Below are 18,237 nucleotides of genomic sequence, written 5' to 3'. Positions count from 1 at the left end.
GTAGAGGCAAGCCCACCCATCCCCCTAGGGCCACGCCCACCTGACGTCCTCCAGCTCGTAGAAGACGTTGCGCGCCTCGTCTTTGATGAGGATGGCGGTGTTGGGCGACTTAAGCATGCCCATGGTGAGCTTCTGCGGGAACATGTGCGCGATGAGTGCGTGCAGCGTGTCCAGGCTGCTGACCTCGTGCGTGATGTGCACGCGCCTGGTCTCCTCCCCGAACTGCAGGAACAGCACCCCTGCGAAGGAGACGCCGTCCCCACTGTCACTGCCACCAACACCACGCCTCCCGCTGGGAGAGCGAGAGGGGTCCTTCGGAGCAGCACTGGTGCCACAGAGGCAGGGTCTGAGGCTGGATGCCGCCCCAGAGTGCAGGTGCACCCAGGCGCTACTCATGCTGCCAGCTGGGGCGCCAGGCGGTGGGCAGCCCCCCAAAGCACCCGCTCGACTCAAAGCAGGTGGGGGCCTGGAGGGGAAAATGAGATTGGGGGCAGGAGTGGGGCAGACCTGAGAGGCAGTTGGTAAAGAAAGAGGCTGGAGAGAAAGAAGAGAGGGATGTAGGAAGTGGGGACTGTCCTAGGAGGGAGAAGACAGAGAGAAAAGTGAAAGTGAAGAAGACTGGAGGAGACCAGCAGCTGGGTGAGAGGAAGGGGTAGGGCAGGGCTTAAGGAAGAGACAAGAGGGGGAGAAGAGCTGAGGACAGAGAAGCCCTGAGGGGAAGGAGTGGCTGGGGGAGGTGGATAGGAGCTGGAGGAGAGATGGAGCAGTGCAAGGCATAAGGAAGGGGTGGGGAGAAGAGCAGATGGAGGAGACTATGGCTGAGAGGGAAGATGGACAGGATGGGCAGTACCTGGTGAGCGCAGCTTGGTCTGGCTGGCAGAGCGGGAGAGGGGCAGGCTCTGTCGGAAGCGGTTCATCCTGCTGAAGCCCAGGGGCAGCTCTGCCTCAGACATGGTCTCCAGCGACTCAGCTGAGGCGTAGGACAGCTTGGCTGCCTGATCTGCCAGCCCTGGCTGGGCTCCCTGAGTGTGACGAGAGCTGCGGGTCTGTGGGAGCAGGGCATGGCAAGAAGCACCAAGCATGAGCCTCCCCCTTTGCTCTGCCACTGCCTCCATCCAGGCCCAGGGAGCTCCCACCAGCCAGTGACACACACACACACACATTCACAGGAGGGTCTCTTGGCCTCCAGATTCGCTGTGTGGCTGCAAGAAAGTACCCCACTTCTCAGGTCCTTAGCCTCCCTGGGACACCCAGCAGGTAAGCAGTGGGCAAAGGCCTCAGGCACCCTGGGAAGCCAGACAAGAAACCATCTGAGCGGGAGCCATAGGCATGCCTGCTATTTTAAGCTTCCAAAGAACAACAATACAAATTTGACACCGAGGTGAGCAGCAGAATCATTGAGCAAATTGGGGCATTAGTTCCAGACATTAATTAAACAGTGAGTTTGTGAGTGGCGAATTTATTCTTCATGGAGTTCAGAGGGTTGGGGTGGGGATGGGGGGAAGGACCCAGGGAGAAATCAAAAAAAGTCAGGACCTGCAGGATCCCAGTGTTGGGAGGTGTGGGCCCTCACAGAGCTGGGCAGTGAAAATGTCCTTGATTAGCCAGTGTCCTTCATCTAAAGTGACTAGGACAACTATCCCAAACCATGGAGAGCCAGCTGGGTCCTAGTGGCAAGGAGACAACCTTCATAGCATATACAGTGCACACGAATACATAGTATGTGTTCCGGGGTGGGTCCCTCCCTGCGAATCACATGCTGCCACTTGGCCAGTCAACCTGGCTGGCTTCTCTCACTCCCAAGCTCCCAGCATGACAGTCCCTTGCCTGAAGCTATAGCCAAGGGTGGTATCTGTTTAGAGGTAGGGAAGGCTGTCACAGGACAGCTTGATTGCTGTCTCCTGGGAAGGGGTGTATTTCACTATGATCTCAATTGTACATTAAGAGCCTACTTTTTGGCTGAAGCCTGGGGCTGTCACCCAGGCCCTCCCCTAAAACCTGGTTGCTATCCAGAAAATCAATTATTTAAAAGAGTAAGAATGAATCAGACCTACATCATTCTATGTTATGTATATCATATGTATATATTATATATATTTATATATTTATAGCCAATGACAAAAAAAACCATTGTGCAAATGTATTTTTTTGTAAAATAAATTATCTGTAACAAATCACTTAAAACCATTAACATTGACTATCTACAGGCTGAGAGAGAACTTTTTTTTTGCTACTGGGGTTTGAACTCAGGGCTTCATGAGTTGCTAGGCAGGCGCTCTACCACTTGAGCCACTCCACCAGTCTTTTTTTGGTGCTGGGCAAACTACTTGCCTGGGGCTGGCTTTGAGTCCTGATTCTCCTGATTCCTGCCTCCTGAGTAGCTAGGTGTAGATATGAGCCACCAGCACCCAGCTGAGAGAACTTTCTTTTTTCACTTTATATATTTCTTTATGAAACTGAGTGAATTTTTTGTACAGTCAGAATATATCATTTTTAAGACTGGAAGTGTGGCTCAAGTGGTAGAGTACCTGCTTTACACATGTGAAGCCCTGAGTTCAAACTCCAATCCCACAAAGAAAAAAATACATATATATATATATATATATATATATATATATCACTTTCATAATTAAAAAGACAATGAAAGTATCTCTAAAAAGGAATAATTTATTTTCCTCTCCAGCTCCCTCTTTCCCCAAATCCTGATTAACTGTCAGTTAATCTTCATTTTCCTATTAACTTCATTTAATGTTCCAATTGGATTAGCACTCTGGAAAAGACGGCATCTTCCTCTGATGGGCAGTGTGCCCAGCTGATCCCAAGGTGGCCTTGAGGGCTTGGGACATGAAAGCCTGGGTTTGAGGTCATCAAGGGCTCCCATCCACAAGCACAATGCCTTGACTAAGTGGGTGGGCACAGGTCTTGGAAGGAGGGAGGCAATGTAGGAACTGGGCCCAAATGGGAGGGACCTTGTGCAGGGGCCCAGACTTACACCCTGTGGTTCACCTCTAGGCTGGCAACCAGAACCAGCCTGTGCCCCTCTCTCAGCAGCAATGATGCCACACATGGGGAGCTCCGCAGCAGTGTAGGGAGCCAGGGCTGGGCTGGTGGGCATGGGGTTGCCAGGCAACTGAAAGGTCAGTGGTTGCTAGGCTGAGGTGGATGAGGGGCTACAGAATGAGGCAGAAATGCAGAAGCTAGCAGCTAGCCAGAGGGTGGCCACTGGGCCAGGGCGGGAGGGACAAGTGAGATGTCAGGGAGAGGATAGGATGAGCAGAATGAAGGGGGCAGAGACCCTAGAGATGGTTGACTGTGGAAGCAGAAGCCCTGGGAGGGATGATGGCCACATCCCCTTCTCCACCTGCTCCTGCCTCCATCCTGGCCCCATGGGCACCCTTCCATTCTCACAGGCTGTACACACAGCCCTCCTGAGAAGAGGGAAAACCTGTTAGCACTCATCTCCGTCCCTGGGCTGAGACAACAGAGCAGAGGAAAGTGAGACATCTAGAAGGACTTCCCAACCACTAGGGAGATGGCAAGAAAACAAAACAGTGATTCAAGCAGAGCTCTCTAAAAACAAGAAAGAGGTTGCTATGGGAGGCAATGAGCACTGTCCAGGATCTGAGGTTCTAAAGGCTGTCTACACTGGGGCAGAAGCATCTTGGAGTTTTTACATTCTTCTAGTACCCCATTATTCACTAAGTCAGAATCTCTTCAGGTTGAGGCCTGGGAATCAAGACTTTTTATAGGTTCCTAAGGTGATTCTGTATCCAGGTGTTAGAATCAGATTAGAACTCATGACTTGGATAGCTAATGAGGTTAGCTACCAGGTAAGGTTCGCTATAAGCAGACACTGCCTAGGACATACATTTTCTCATCTTTTCTGTCTTTATAACTCAGTGATGTAGACATTGATCTACTTTACAGAGGAGAAACCAAGGCCCAAAGGATTATGAAAGTTGCCTCAGGTCACCAAGCTAGTTAGTATCCCTTTTGTGTGTGTGTGGGGTTGAATTCAGGGCTTCACACTTGCCAGACAAGAACTCTACCACTTGAGCCATACCCCCAGCCTTTTTGCTTTAATTATTTTTAAACAGGGTCTTGTGCTTTTGCTCTGGGGCAGCCCTGGACCACAATCCCAAGTATCCAGGATTATAGATGTACACCACCACATCCAGCAGGCCTATGAATTTACTACTACCAGAATTAATGCAAACAGGACACTTAGGGAGTCTGGATAGTGGCCTGTCATGGTGCATGGGACTCCAGGAAACAAGCAGCAGTCTTATTTCACCTGGCTTTAGAACTGGGTGCTGGGAAAGATGGATGAGGTGCCCAAGGGTGTTTCCCCATGGATCAGCAGGATGTCTTGGGAAAGGAGAGACCGCTCTCCAGCTCTGGATAATCCAAGCTCTCCAGATGAGGCAGGAAGACCCCTACACCTGAGCTTAGCCCTCTACTTGGACATCAGGTTTAAGAGTGCAGGGCTGTGAGTGCCTTGCCTGGCAATGACCAGCAGTTCCCCACATGGAGCAAGGCCTCTCTGGGAGATGAAATTTAAATTCAAGGAACAGGTCTCACAATGAAATCATGAGTCCAGGTCCCTGCTCCATCCAGCAGTCTCTCTGGGATGGAGGAAATGTCAGGAAGCCCTTTCCATTCCAGAATGTCCCTGGTACGCTGGGGAAGCCTGTGAACTGAGCATCTATCTCTAGCCTAGACCTCCAGCAGGGGTGGCCAAACTCTCATTCTGGATCTAAAGCCCGTGGCAGGCAAACCCAGACTCTCCCAAAGCAGCAGCCACAGCCGGCAGCCCCAGGCCCACCTCCCACATCAGAGGGGGCCTGTGCGGACACACATGGCACACCCCGGTGCAAAGCATGTGCAGGGGAGGGGCAAGGGAGGGCAGCACATGCAATTGTCATGGGAGCAGAAGCATCACACACTGACCTTGAAACTCCAGTAGTTTGGCTGCTGATGGAAATAAGAGAAGAGATGGTTATGAGGGAGCGGGAGCAGGTTAGAGACCCTTGGAGCTCAGTACTCAGCCATGGGACATGGTCCTCCATCTTCCCAGAAGCAGGAAGGAAGTAATGCAGTACATCCCATTCTCTACTGAGACCTGAACACCCTGATGCACCCAGGACGGGCAGGCTACAGATCTGCTGGTGGGCAGGAAAGAACATCCCAGATGTTTATAAGCCACATTCTAGGTATAATAACTGCCCTCAGAGAGCTACAATTATGAAAAGGTACAGATGACCATGATACAGAGAATCTGTGAGACAGTTAAAAGAGGAGCAAAGATACATATAGGTTGTAAGGTCAGAGAGAAAGCACCTGTTTGTGGCAGGCCAGGGGACATTTTCCTAGAAAAGATGGCATTTGAGCCATCTTTTTTTCCTAGAAAAGATGCCATTTGAGCTGGGTCTTAAAATCTGACCAGCTGGAGGTTGGGAAGAAAGTCATGCTAAGGGGGAAGGGACAACATGGCAGAACACCCAGGGGCAAACAGGCAGAGATTGTGTGAGGGAACAGTGCACAGTCCAGTTCAATGGGGTTGCAGCCTGGGAAGTGGCAGGTTAGGCTGCAAAGGGGCTCAGGTGGGATGTGAGTGGGCTTTAATGCTAAGAATTAAGTGCACCGACTTCACTGCATGGGCAAGCAGAAGATAGTGAATGGAGCAGAGTGGGATCAGCATGGAACGCCAGGAGGACTGAGGGCAGGGAATGAAAGAGGGTAGCTAAGGTCAAGGCCAGGGCAAGCAGACCTGTGTGCCACGATGGGTTTGTGGAGAAAAGTGGACAGATGTTAGTGGCCCCCTAGCACTGGGCAGTAGATGGGGAGCTGTGGACAACAAAGAGAGTTGTCTGGAGGCCTGGGGAGTGCCTGGGGCTGGATAGATGACGAAGAAGGGTTCTTTGCATCCCTCCTCACATGGGGGGCCTGAGATTCCTCCTTATTCACAGTAACCTGGGGTCTCTCTGCCTTCCCTAGAGACCAGAAGGCCCTTCCAGATGGCTAGTGACAAAGAGGGAGCAGTCCTGAGAACGGGCTGGCTTTTGGCAAAGCTGAAGGCACCCTGCTGACCGGTGCCAGCCTCAGCAGGACAACAGTGGAGCAGATGGCTTGGGCCCTGGGGTGCCTGGCACAAGCAGACAAGATTCCCTAGGCCTTGGAGCCACTGGCAGAGGAGAGGGACAATGAGGGTCCCTGAAGGGGAAAGGACAGCAAGTTCAGGTGTTTGTGCCACCCAAATGCTTTCATGGTGGGGAGGATTTGGAGAGAGGCTGAGGAGGGGTATGGTTGGATAGAGGTCTAACTGAGGCAGCCCTTTGGGGTGGGGGTGACACAAGGCTAGAGCTGGGATAAAAAATTGCCTTGGGGCTGAGGGCATGACTCAAGTGGTAGAGCACCTGCCTAGCAAATGCAAGGCTCTGAGTTCAAACTCCAGTACTGGGGGAAAAAAAGGCAGGGTGGAGGGCTGGCTGGCAGAGTGGCTCAAGCCATAAGAACGCCTGCCTAGCAAGTATGAGACACTGAATTCAAACTCCAGTGCCACCAAAAAGAAAAAAAGTTGCCTTGCCAGTACCACCCTCACCTGAGTTACAATTCCCCATCTCTCTCCGTCCAGCACTGGCTACAAAAGATGAAAAAACAGTCACATAGCAGGCAAAGGAAGGAGACAGCAAGCCATGTACCTAGCTAATGCCTAGAATAATCCATGGACACAGGCCACCCCCACAGGGGTCAGGGTATGTCCACGGGTGTTGAGGGAAGAGCCAGGGGAATAGGCTCAAGCCACAGTTACTGTGGTCTTGGAAGGGAGGGGAAGCAGAGGGAGTGAACACATAGGAGCAGCAGAGGCAGGCTGAGGGCACTGGAAGGTTTAGGATGAAAGTCAGGTCTGCAGACCCAGAGTGATGGACGACTCTGCAGAGGAGGCCTCATGCCCCTCACCCACCTCCACCACCACATCAGGCACAGGCTGCAGATACAGGGGCTATCCACAGCTCCCTGAAACACTCAGGCTTCCTTCCACACAGAGATGCCCAAACTCTCAGGTACATCCTTAGATAAAGATGTCACAAACACACCTAGACCAACAAAACACACCCACCAAGACACACTGCAAGGAGAGAGAAGCCATGAGAAACACCCTCAGAAACAAACTACTCAGAGAAGTCCATTCAGAGTCCACCCTACTCATGCACACCTTTGTCCCCAGGACCCTGATTGGATCACATACACTCACAGGCAGTACACCCAAGTCACAGAATGCAGAGGCACGGGGACCATTCACACCCACCTTCAGCATACCGCAGAGCACAGTCAGACAACAACATGAATACTTGTTCACACACACACACACTCCCGCTGTAAAAACACACACAAAGTACCACACACTCATAGCCTCTCCTTCATTCTACTAGCTGAGGTCCGGGTGCCTCTGGCCACTTTAGCCACTATCCCATGACTATGATGTCCCAGACATCATGTTTTAGAGACATGACCTCTTGAATTAAAAAAGAAAATGTTCCACCTGGAACGCTGACACCAGTGTCAGCACAATGGACTTAGGGTACCTTGAGCAGATGACTAGGACCTACTTCCTGTCCCTGGGAGAAAGAGAGGGGGCAGGGATTGACTACAGTCACTCAGCGCTATGCCTTCAACGTGGGCCTGCTCCGCGCCCCCCTCCCCTTTCTCTGGGGGATCTTAAGCCTGCACACATCAACAGCTAAGTCCCCTGGAAGGGACAGGTCACAAGCAAGCCTAAGGGAGAGGATGGGTGGCATCAATGCCCCCAAGAAAAGTCAGCCTAACCCTAGGAAAAGAGTACAGAAGGAAGAGGAAGTGCATTTGTATACAATGAACTTGGATGAATGAGTGATGCTATGAACAAATCCTGAGACTTCTGGTTCTGAATTGCTGAGCGTCTTTGAAGTGAATCTTGCCTCCTATCCTCCCTCCAAAAAGTGGGGAGAATGATCCTTTTTCAACTGGTCCCACCAGGAATGAGGCACATGGTTTGCTGGCAACTCACAGTCCTTGGGAGAGGGGGTGGACAACACTGCAGTGGGAAGAGGCCTCTGGGGAGAGACCATCCAATCCTCTCTCTTTCCAGGTGTTACCCCATGGGACAGCCCTGGGTGATTGAGAGCAGAGGCTCCTCCCCTATTCTCTAAGGGGATGGCTCCCAAGTCACTCCCCACCCAACTTCCAGTCCCTTTTTCCTGGTTGTCACTTCCTGCTGTGCCCAACATAGTGCCTGGTATGTAGCATGTCCTCAACAAATAGGAGGCAATGAATAAATGCCAACAAAGTAGGACCAGCCCACAGTAGAGGAGGTGGCTCTGAATACTCAGCCTGGCCCCATTCCCTCCATCTCCATCTCCTGGCACTCAGCCTGCTCAGCCTTCTGGGCCTATTCTCTGGGAATCCCCAGCACCAGAAAGCCCCTGGAAGGAGGGCAGAAGGCAGGAGGGCCCTGGAGGGGTGTGGCTGCCACCCCAGCAAAAACCTCAACACCAAGGCCAAGCTATGACCCTCCCCCACACTCAGAGAGAAGCTGGCCTTCCCAGAAGTCTGGGAGAAGACAAATAAGGAGTTGAGCAGGAGAGACCCTGCCAGGGGCCACCTGTGCCAGAGTCTTGCAGGAGCTGGGGCAACATGAGTGGGTGCTAAGAGGATAATATGGAAGTCAACCATCCCTCGGGACAAGACTGTCATTCATGGGGGAGGGGACTTCTCCAGAGACTCAGGGAAGCAAACTAACTCCGTGGTGATTAGAGAAAACAGTTTTTCCCCCTGCCAGGGGTTGAGGAATTAACACCTCTTGCTCTCCCCCTCCCTGGCCTCTAGTCTTGGGCTTCCTCCCGCCCTTTGCAGCTGACCCTCCTGGCCATCCGAGCTCTGGGAGGGGTAGGACCGAGCCCCATCGTTGCCTCCGCCCAGCCAACTTGAGGTCGCTCTCCTCCCCTGAGTCGACGTCCCCTGTGGGCTAGGTGAGTGTGTGACCCCTCCTTGACCTCGAGGCCGACCAGGCATCTTCCAGGGAGGAAGGACAGCCAATGGATCGATCTGCACCCCCAGCTCCTTAATCCCTGAGTCCGTGTGCCCGGCGCACACACCCACCTCTCAACTCCCGTGAACACGAGTTCACGTAAACAGCCGCCCCCAGCCTGGGGCTACGCAATGCACCCCCGCGGGCGCCAGCCTGCCACCGCCACGCACACGCACGACCCCCGCCCCGTGTGTGGGGATCTGCACCCCACCTCCTACCCCTGCCCGACGCTGAGTGTGTGGGGGAGGGGGATGTGCTGCGGGAGCCGCTTGGCGGGCGCCGGGGGCGAGAGCGCACCCGGGGAAGGTCATGACTTTGCGAGGCTGAGAGGAGGGGGCGCCTGCCGCATTTTGGGGTGGGGGCCGGCCCACGTGGAAGGCACCCAATGCAGTGGGGAGCGGGAAGGGGCGTTCCTCAAAGATCGGGAACCCGCAACGGCTGCGCGACCCAAGCCCTGTACCGCCCCCAGGTACTGCGGGGCCGAACCCCCATCTCCGTGTCCCTGCCCCCGCCGAACTCGAGGCGGCGATCAGAGCTCCCACAGCCGTCCCCCTTACCTGTGGCTACAGGTGTATGCGCGGGGGGCCCCCCCCAACCCCAGGTCCTGCGTCGGGCGGGGCAGGGCGGGCAGCCCCCTACGCCCACCCGCCCGGACTCTCCCCTCCCCCGGCCGCCTCCGCAGCCGTCGCCGCCGCCGCCGCCGCCGCCGGTGCCCTTTGCTGCAATGCGAGAGCCGCCGCTGCCGCCGAGCCGGCCCGGGCCCCGGTCGCCCCGGTAACCGCGACTCCACCTGGCGCGGCGCGGCGCGCGGCCGTGCACATCCCCTCTCTCGGCCCCCTCCCCGGCGCGGCCCCGCCGGCGCAGCCCCGCCGAGGAGCGGCGGAGGCTGGTGGCTGCGTCGCCGCGGTCACCCGATATGCCTGCCCGCCGCCCAGGACTCGGGTTGCAGCAGGAGGGAGGGAGGTTAGACAGCCTCGTGGAAGCGGGGGGGAGGGGCTGTGGCTTGGTCTAACCTCTCATTCTTCCCAGGGTCCTCTTCACTGTCCCCCTCCCCAAAGGTCTGACCTACGGCCCCGTTCTGAGCCCGCGGCCTCCCTTCACTAGGGTCTCAGCGGTACACCTTTGCCCTTTTAATCCTTCCATGACTTAGTCCCCAGCTGAGTCTGGGAGCCTTAGGATGCAGGTTTCTTTGAAGGCTCTGATCCTGCCCTGCTGTGTGACTCTGGCCCTTTGCTGAACGCCTCTGGGCCTGCACTTTACAGAAAGGAAACTCATATTTATTCCTGGGGGCAAGGAGTATGTTAAGCTCTAAGTATGAAGTGGTGACAAGATCGTGCACACAACCACTTTCCTGGATAATTACAAACCCCTAGAGTGAAGATCCCCTCAAGCTCTCCTCTTTGCTCCATCAGCAGATTCCAGAAGTGAACAGACCCTAAGGACATCAGAGCTCAGGGAGTCCAACCTCACTCCTGCCCATCACCCCAACCCTAGCCTAATCCCAAGACACTCCATCTGGGGAGGACATCTGGAGGACTCCAGGCACCTGGAACCTTTCTTCTGGACCATGCTTGTCCTCTGCCCCATCACCTGTTCAACCACAGTTTGGTTTCCAAAACATACTTGGTCACTCAAGACAAGTCCTTCCAACTTGCCATCCAGCCTTGGGGGCAGACATATCCCTGTTCTCCAAGTTCAGCCAAGATGAAGCTGAGAGCTGGAAAAGAAGTGGGCTCAATGCCCTGTGAATGACGCCAAGTGTGCCAATCTGTTGCTAGACTTTAGTTATGCCCAGTTCACAACTGCCTTTCATTTAATTTTCCTTGAAAAAGTCAAGCCTTTTCACACATAGGTGTGTGGGGAACTGGACCCCTTTCACCCTCTGGATTCATTGCTACTGCTCCCCCACATGCACGTACAGCTAGACATCTTCAAGTTGAGACCTTCCTGGACTGTGCCTTTCCCATTCAACTCTGACTCCCTGGTCCCTCCTCCCCACTTGGGCCTCACATGCCTATTTTTCTTCCCTGGCAATGTCTTGAGCTGAGAGACCAGCAACTTAGCACCATATATGTGCCCCTGTCTATATTGAGATCCATCTTTCCATCAGAGAAACTGAGGCTTGCTGAGGAACAGGGAAATAAGTTCAGAACCAATGGCTAAACGCCTAAGTCCTCTTAAAAAATTTGAGATTAAACCTTGAACATAGCAAGAAGGATGGGAGAGAGACATCATGCAGAACTTCCTGGTCAGAAATCAGGGAAAGGTTGGCTCTGTTCAGAAATGGAAGAGTAGGGTGTGAATAGGGGATTAAGATGATCTTAGTGGGGTAAAGAATAAGAGGCTCCTGAAAACCCATGGAGCAAGACAGGGTTCTCCTGTTTGAAGGAGAGACTTATTATTTTTTTTTAATCCTGAATAACATCCCTAAAAAAGTAGTGGTAAGGACTAGACAATCAGGGGAGATGTGAGTACAGTGCATCGAAGTCTCCTGAAAATGGGGGGCTCCTATGTAAAAGAGAAAGGGATGCAAAATAAAAATTCTGAATATTCCCCCATCTTGAAAAAAAAAAAAAAGCCTCCCCAAAGTCAAGCTCCACCATGGGTTTGGGGTGGTGGTGGAGGTGGATGACTCACCTGGGCCGGCTGGCCAGCCCCGGAGGGGGCGGAGTCGCCATGGAGGTGGGAGCAGAGGGAGCTGAGGAGGCACACAGGGTCCACGGTCCAGCCGCCAACCTGTGTGTGTGAAGCGGGGGACACCCCATTAGGGGGAGCGGGCAGGAGCCGCTAGGGCTGGGACAGGGCAGGGAGGGGCATTCCTGGGGCAAGCCTTGGCACTGGACTCACACGGCAGAGGGGTGTTGGGTCCCTCAATATTGGCTGGATCTCTAACCAGAGCCCCAGGTCTGTTTCTGGATGTTTCTCTCTCCTCTCAGACAGGGTAGAGCCTTTTCCACCAGAAGTCTCGAAATCCTGACCTCTGGCTCCTCCCTGCTTCCCTGAGAGCTGCTCCTCACTGTGGATGCCCCTCCAACCTCACAGACATGGGACCCACTGGGCAGGAGTGGCCTCACCCCAGTTGTCTCTACTGCAACAGCACATCTTTCTTCCCTGCCATATTGATGCAAGTGACTTCCTTCTCCTATCCCAAGGACACTCACCCTAATCCTCCCAGAATTTATTTGTTCCCCATGGCCCCCTGACCCCTAGATTCATTCCTCTCTCAGTCAGCCACTCCTCCCTCACTCAACTATTTGCCAAGCCAGAGTCACGCTATGGCATTGGCCACTCCATGGCAATGACCTCACGCTGGCCCTGCCCCTTACCCTCTGAGGGACCAAATGGGTGCATGGCAGAGGAAAGGAATGAACTCATGAGCGGCTGTGTTTGCATTTACTCCCTAAGTATTTGCTGAGTACTTACTGAGTATTTACCAGTCATCCTTCTCAAGTCAGGGAGCACACCAGCTGCCTATGAGGAAGATGGCCCCATCTTCCCTCCCAGGGCCTGTCACCCTTTGAAACTGCTGCCCTCACTGTTATCAGCTTTTTCCAGCTAAACCTCTCCGGATAGCTCTGGTTCCTCACCACCCCCAGTCTCCATAACTCCTGAGTTGACCATTACTTCATGACATATGAACTCTCAGCCCCAACTGGATCCACAGTTCCTGCCTGGTCCCTATGGCTGTTTCCCTATCCATTTGAACTTCTGAAGTGCAGTTTGCCTTCCTGCAAACTCCTCCTTCAGGGATTTTTCTCCTTTTCCCAAGGAGGCAAGTTTCTGGTCCCCCTTCCCTTTTCAGACTCCATTTGGCCTGGATGACTCTTTTGTCCCTGGTCCCATGGTCCCACTTCCATATCTGCCTCAACTGCTCAGGTTTCCTCTCAGGTAGTCCCTCTGAAGTCCACAACTACATCTGGTGCCCAATGGGGTCCCTGTGAAGGCCCCATCCACTCAACTCCTCTCCTTACACCCCTCCCCCACCTCTCTACACTTCCCTCCTCCCGCTCTGGTTTCTCTCTGAGGCACCAACATCTCCCTGTCACCTAGTTTTTTCTGTCATGGCCTCCTAGATCCAAGCAGCAAAAACCTTGCTTAGTCTCAGTTCCTGCCTCCCATCCATCTCTGACTGGCCCCATATTGTCAGCCTGGCCCCACACATCTCCCCAATCTTCCACACCAGTAAAGGGGGACCCTGTGCCATTTCCAAAACCAACTTAGGCCTGAGCTCATGCTGCACCTCCTCCACCTCCTAAAGCAACACTCTCTTCCTCTGCCTATTCAATCCCTTTCATCTTTCTAATAAGTGTAGTTACCTCCTCCTCCAGGAAGCCTTCCCTCAGCAAGCTTGCCACTTGATGCCTTTCCTCTATGCTTGCTTTTCTTTCTGTGTGTGTGTGGTACTGGAGTTTGAATTCAGGGCCTCACTGTCACTAGGCAGGCTCTCTACCACTTGAGCCACTCTGCCAGCCCTGATGTACTTTCTCTAAATGCCTTCCCAGTATACTGTGTCCTTTATACAAAGTTTAAGCATTCTTTCTTCCCAGCTAGAGGCATTGCTGACAAATGTTCCTAGCTGGACAGAATGGATGATGTTTGACGACAAATGACCAAGTCCCACTCCCAAGCCAAAGAACCCGGGGAGGGAGAGGGGATCCCATTGAAGGGGGCTCTCTGAGAACCAGGGACACACGCCCAAATGCAACTCTTCCTCATCCTGACCAGGACCCTACTCCCAGGAGGCCTCTGGAGCTGGGAAAAGGCAAAGCCACAAGTAACTGGAGGTAATATTAGGGGCAGACAAGGTACCAGAAATATCCCAATGTCCCTGAAGCGACAGATCCCCACTAGTGCCTGGAAAAGGGAGCAGGGCCTGACACCCCAGTATGCTCATGGGATGTGTCACTATCCCTTGGTCCCGTCTCCCAGAGGGGACAATGCCTGAGCCGCAGAAGTGACCCACAAGGCACCTCCCCAATGAAAGACTGAGGGCAGAATACTAGTTCCAAGACAGCAAGAACTTTCTCACAAAAGAGTAGCTCATACTTGGGTGGAGAGACGCATTCAGGAGCGCAGGGATCTGGAGGAGATTGACCAGAAAGCACCCACCCCATCTGGAAGGAGACAGGTCTTGGTCTGAGGCTGAGGTTCTAACTCTTCTCAAAGCCTTCCTGGTGGCAGGAGAGAACCAAGGCACAGAGAGGAGGCCTCCAGCTCAAAGTCACACAGCGAGTCTTGGGGGTGGGTTATAGAGGACAGGCCCACAGTTCTGGCCCCCTTCTTACAAGGATTGGGAACACATGGATCTAGCCTACTGAAGCTTCTGAAGACCGACCTCTTAAGGACCAGTTTCACAGAGGTGCCATAACCAAGCATCCCAATGCTACTGCTGAGTACACACCTCAGGCTCAGCAGGTCAGTCCCCAAAACTGTCCCTTCCCTTCCTCCCAGCCACTCCTTTGGATTCCAGGCACACCTTCCTGCCCTTCTGCCCAAACAACCTCTGCTCAACCCCATGCTCCAAATTCCAAGACCAGAGCCCTACCCCCAGGCTCCAGAAAAGAATAACCAGGACCACTGCCCTGGGGAGAGCCAGCTCCCCAACTCCCCACTCCCCGCTCTGGCTCAGATGCCTCCCCTGCCCGCAGCACCCAGCCCACGGCGAACTCCCACTCACCTGCTCTCGCATCCTGTCCTGCTGGCCTCGAAGGGCCAGGGCGTGCTGAGGGTACTTGCTCTTCAGGTGGTCCATGAAGGCATCGCGCTTGCGGTCCGCATCCGCCTTCTGGAGTCCGCTGAGGGCCTCCAGGCTCTGGGCGGCTATCACCGTGTGCCGCCGCTCAGACGTGTGCACCAGCCCCACGTTGGAGAAGCGCCGGCCCCCGCTGCCCCCGCCGCCCCCGCCCCCCAGGGTCCGGTACTCCCGCGGGTACTCGGCATCGTCCGCAGACAGCATGGGGGGGCTGCTCCGCTCTGGATCTGCGGGAAGGGAGAGGGGCGCGAAGGGTCAAGGTGTTGCAGGGCATGGGGCTGCCCATCCCCCACAAGAGGTCCCTTGGGGTGGGGTGGGTGGGGTGGGGTGGGGTGGGGCGGGCCTGAGCGGGTAGAGAAGCCTCTGGGGTCCCCACTCCCCACTTGGGGATGAAAGGAGGCAAAAAGGTAGATGGGGTGGGATGAAAATCTCACCTAGGGGCCCAAGGGTGGGGTGGGAAGCAGACCAGTAGGGGGCTTGCTTTTTCTCCGTGGGTTTGGGGCCCTAATGACTGCAGGTGGTGCTGCCTTGGAGACCAAGGGGCGTGTGTGAAAACAAAGGTGGAGGAAGGTGTCCTGAACACCTCTCTAGCTGGGGAGGGGAGCTGTCCTTTAGATGCTTCCTGAAGGGAGGGGTGGAGCTTGCACTGGTTCTAGATCATCCTCTAAGAAGCTGGGCGCCCTAGCCTCTTCCCTCAGATCCACAGGTCTAGGATCCTCAAGCTGGGGTTTGTCTAGGGCTTATGACAAGGATAGAGGACCAGGGTCTGGGGCAGAGGAACTCTCTTTCCCTCCCTCCCCAGAGACAGACAGATGGACAAACAGGAGAGGCTAGGTACAAAGAGGACAGTGAGAGATGGATTTGTGACAAACTTAAAGGGGAAAGAAAGCAAACAGAACAGCTCATTCCCCCTCCTCCTTTCCCCACCCTTTCCTCCCCTTCCTCAATCTCTCCTCCCAACACATAGGCAGGCTCAAGATTCATAAGAGACACACAGGGGACAAAGGACAATACAAAAGCAGGAAGGAAAAAAAGAGAAGGCCGGGGGTTCCCCATGCAAAACTCTGAATTCCTCCCCAAATGCCAACCCCCCTGCTTCTGGCCTCCCCAGGCCTAGCCCTGCTATTCCCTGCCCTTTAGCCAAATGGTACCCTCCCTTCCTGAGGGGTGGAGGCCTGGCTAGAGGCCTTCCTCAGCCCTATTTCTGGGCATAAAACAGGAATTTATGGGTAGGGTAGGTAGATTTGCCTACCCTCTTCTCCAGAAGTCACCCCTTGTGGGAGACAAGCAGTCTCCAGAGCACACCCACAGCCCCACCATCCACCAGACTCAGAGTGGCAATCCCCCAAGTATAGCCTAGGACTGGGGCATCAGATCCTGTCAGCCAGCTGCCACCCTCATGCCCCATACCCTAGGGGATCCTTCGAGGGTTGAATGGGCAAAAGGAGATGAGGCTGAGTCCCCAGCACCGCCCCCTCCACATAACCACTGTTTATCAGGACTGCTGCCAGGCCACAGTCAGCCCCTGTTCAACCACAGTAGGAAAGAGGAGACTCAGCCACATTTCAAGAACAGCTACCCTGCCACCAACACACACACACACACATACACACACACACACACACACATCTCCCTGGTCTATGGACACCAAGAGCAGCAGTTATTTGCGTCTCCCCCCCAGCCCCGCCCCGCCTCTACCACCACCATCACCATGACCTAAAAGCCCCCAACACTCCACATTTCTGAAATGTGGTCCCCATCTCAGATATGGCTGAAAAATGGCTGCCAAGGCTCAGAAGCTCAGTGACAAGTCCAACATGAGTGGTTGAGGCTCCATTTGACCCCAGTTATCTTCTCTTGAGGATGACGATTATTTCTTGAGCAGAAAGGCATTGACTGACCAAGCACCATGCACCACAATGTGTGGACTTTACCTACTGGTCTCCCACCACAGCTGGGGGCCTAGGGTCACTCCCTCCACCCTCCAGGCATCCTTTATCCCTCTACTTATAGTAACTATCCTCTGCTGTGCTCCCCAAAGTGAGGTCCAGATACAGAGATGACTTTGAGAGGAACATTGTTTTCTATTTTAATAATTATATCTCTATTTTCACAAGGATTAGAACAAATCCCAGTGAGAAGGTCATCCATGGTTTCATGGATATTGCTCCTTGGGATGGCAGTGAGATAAGGATTCCTCTTAGATAAATGTATTTAAACTTAAAGTGAGTTGAATTAACAAAAACGACATTGAGTTGATATAGTGCAAGCAGTTCTCTGATAGGGAGGAAATTGGGGAAGATGCCACTGACCAGGGCCATCTTCCTGAGAGCACTGTCCCTGATCCTGGATAGCTTGTTGCAAGCCAGGGTGGCCCATAAGTGCGGCTGAAAGGAAGCACTTGAATAATACATCCTAGAGAAGGCCAGGGGCACTCTGGATACTGGAGAAATAGCCCCAAAGTCAGAGGGCTACTTCCCGTGACCCTGACCTCCTTCTGCCTTTGCCCACCCTTGCCACCAGCTGGAGGTCTGAGCAGGAGGAGACCTTCAAGGCCAAGGGCCTTGGACCCTCCAGAGCCTTCTCTTCACCTAGGCCTTCTACATTTTGTCCATGGCCTTGCTCTGGGGTCCAGCCCTCGCCCTGCCAAACTAGGACAACTCCCCTTGTGCCAGCAGTCAAGCTAGTCTGCCCTCCTAGGGCTGTGAACACAGATGGCTGCTGTTAGGACAGGTGTCCAAATTCTATCTTCCAGCTGCTTCCTTCCTGGTCCCAGAAGAGCTCCTCACCCTCTCCTCTGCCCGTCCATGCCAGCCCTCCTTCCCTACCTCCATGGGAGATCTTGTCATGTCTAGGGTGGGGCAAACTGAGTACCAGTCTGAATCAGGCAGTGGCTGTGGGGTCCCAGGGAGTCACCCCAAGCTTTTCCAGACTGGGAGAAATCCCAGCTGCCAAAGCAGGTGAGGACAAAATGGAAGCACTCCACTGCGTTGCTGTGTTTAGGACTGCGGTCTCATAAATCCTCCTGGTGGCAGGAGGAGGGACTGGTGAGCAGGTCTGAGCAGAGAGGGGAGCGGGAATGAGCCTCTCACTGCCTCCTGAAGGCAGGGCTCACCCTTTAGGTGCCCAGGCATTGGGACAGGCAAGGCGAGCAGGAGGTATCCCTGGTATAGCAAAGAAAGGAGAGGAGTGGGAAAGATAATATGCTACCTCAGAGGAGCAGTGCTTTGGTTTGAGAAGCTTTAGAATCAGTTTAAGAACTTTCAAGATCCTAGGCTTTTTTTTTTATTTCTTTCCTGAGGCTCAGGGAGGACAAGCCTGGGTAACCCAGGCCTCCTGACTCCCACTGGGTACACATTTAATGTGCTTCTGCAGGGCCAGGAGGAGGTGGGTGGAGCTGGAGCTGGGAGGACTAGCC

At 54.0% G+C, this 18,237-nt stretch overlaps 1 protein-coding gene across 5 annotated transcripts in view; it reads right to left on the bottom strand.

The window, feature by feature from the left end:
- Srcin1 (SRC kinase signaling inhibitor 1) overlaps positions 1–18,237 on the bottom strand; it is a 73,071-nt gene that overhangs the window by 28,892 nt on the left and 25,942 nt on the right. For 4 of the 5 annotated variants that reach the window (XM_074045904.1, XM_074045907.1, XM_074045906.1 and 1 more), the window contains 5 exons: positions 14,745–15,046; positions 11,705–11,803; positions 4,951–4,974; positions 851–1,046; positions 41–239 (listed from right to left, as the gene is read on the bottom strand). In XM_074045904.1, the coding sequence (XP_073902005.1) occupies positions 41–239; positions 851–1,046; positions 4,951–4,974; positions 11,705–11,803; positions 14,745–15,046 (820 nt within the window). The remainder of the gene's footprint in view (positions 1–40; positions 240–850; positions 1,047–4,950; positions 4,975–11,704; positions 11,804–14,744; positions 15,047–18,237) is intronic. The other variant, XM_074045908.1, reaches the window with a different exon arrangement.

Source organism: Castor canadensis, chromosome 11 (genome assembly GCF_047511655.1).
Source record: "Castor canadensis chromosome 11, mCasCan1.hap1v2, whole genome shotgun sequence".
Taxonomy (NCBI): domain Eukaryota; kingdom Metazoa; phylum Chordata; class Mammalia; order Rodentia; family Castoridae; genus Castor; species Castor canadensis.
This window is presented reverse-complemented; position numbering and strand designations above follow the sequence as displayed.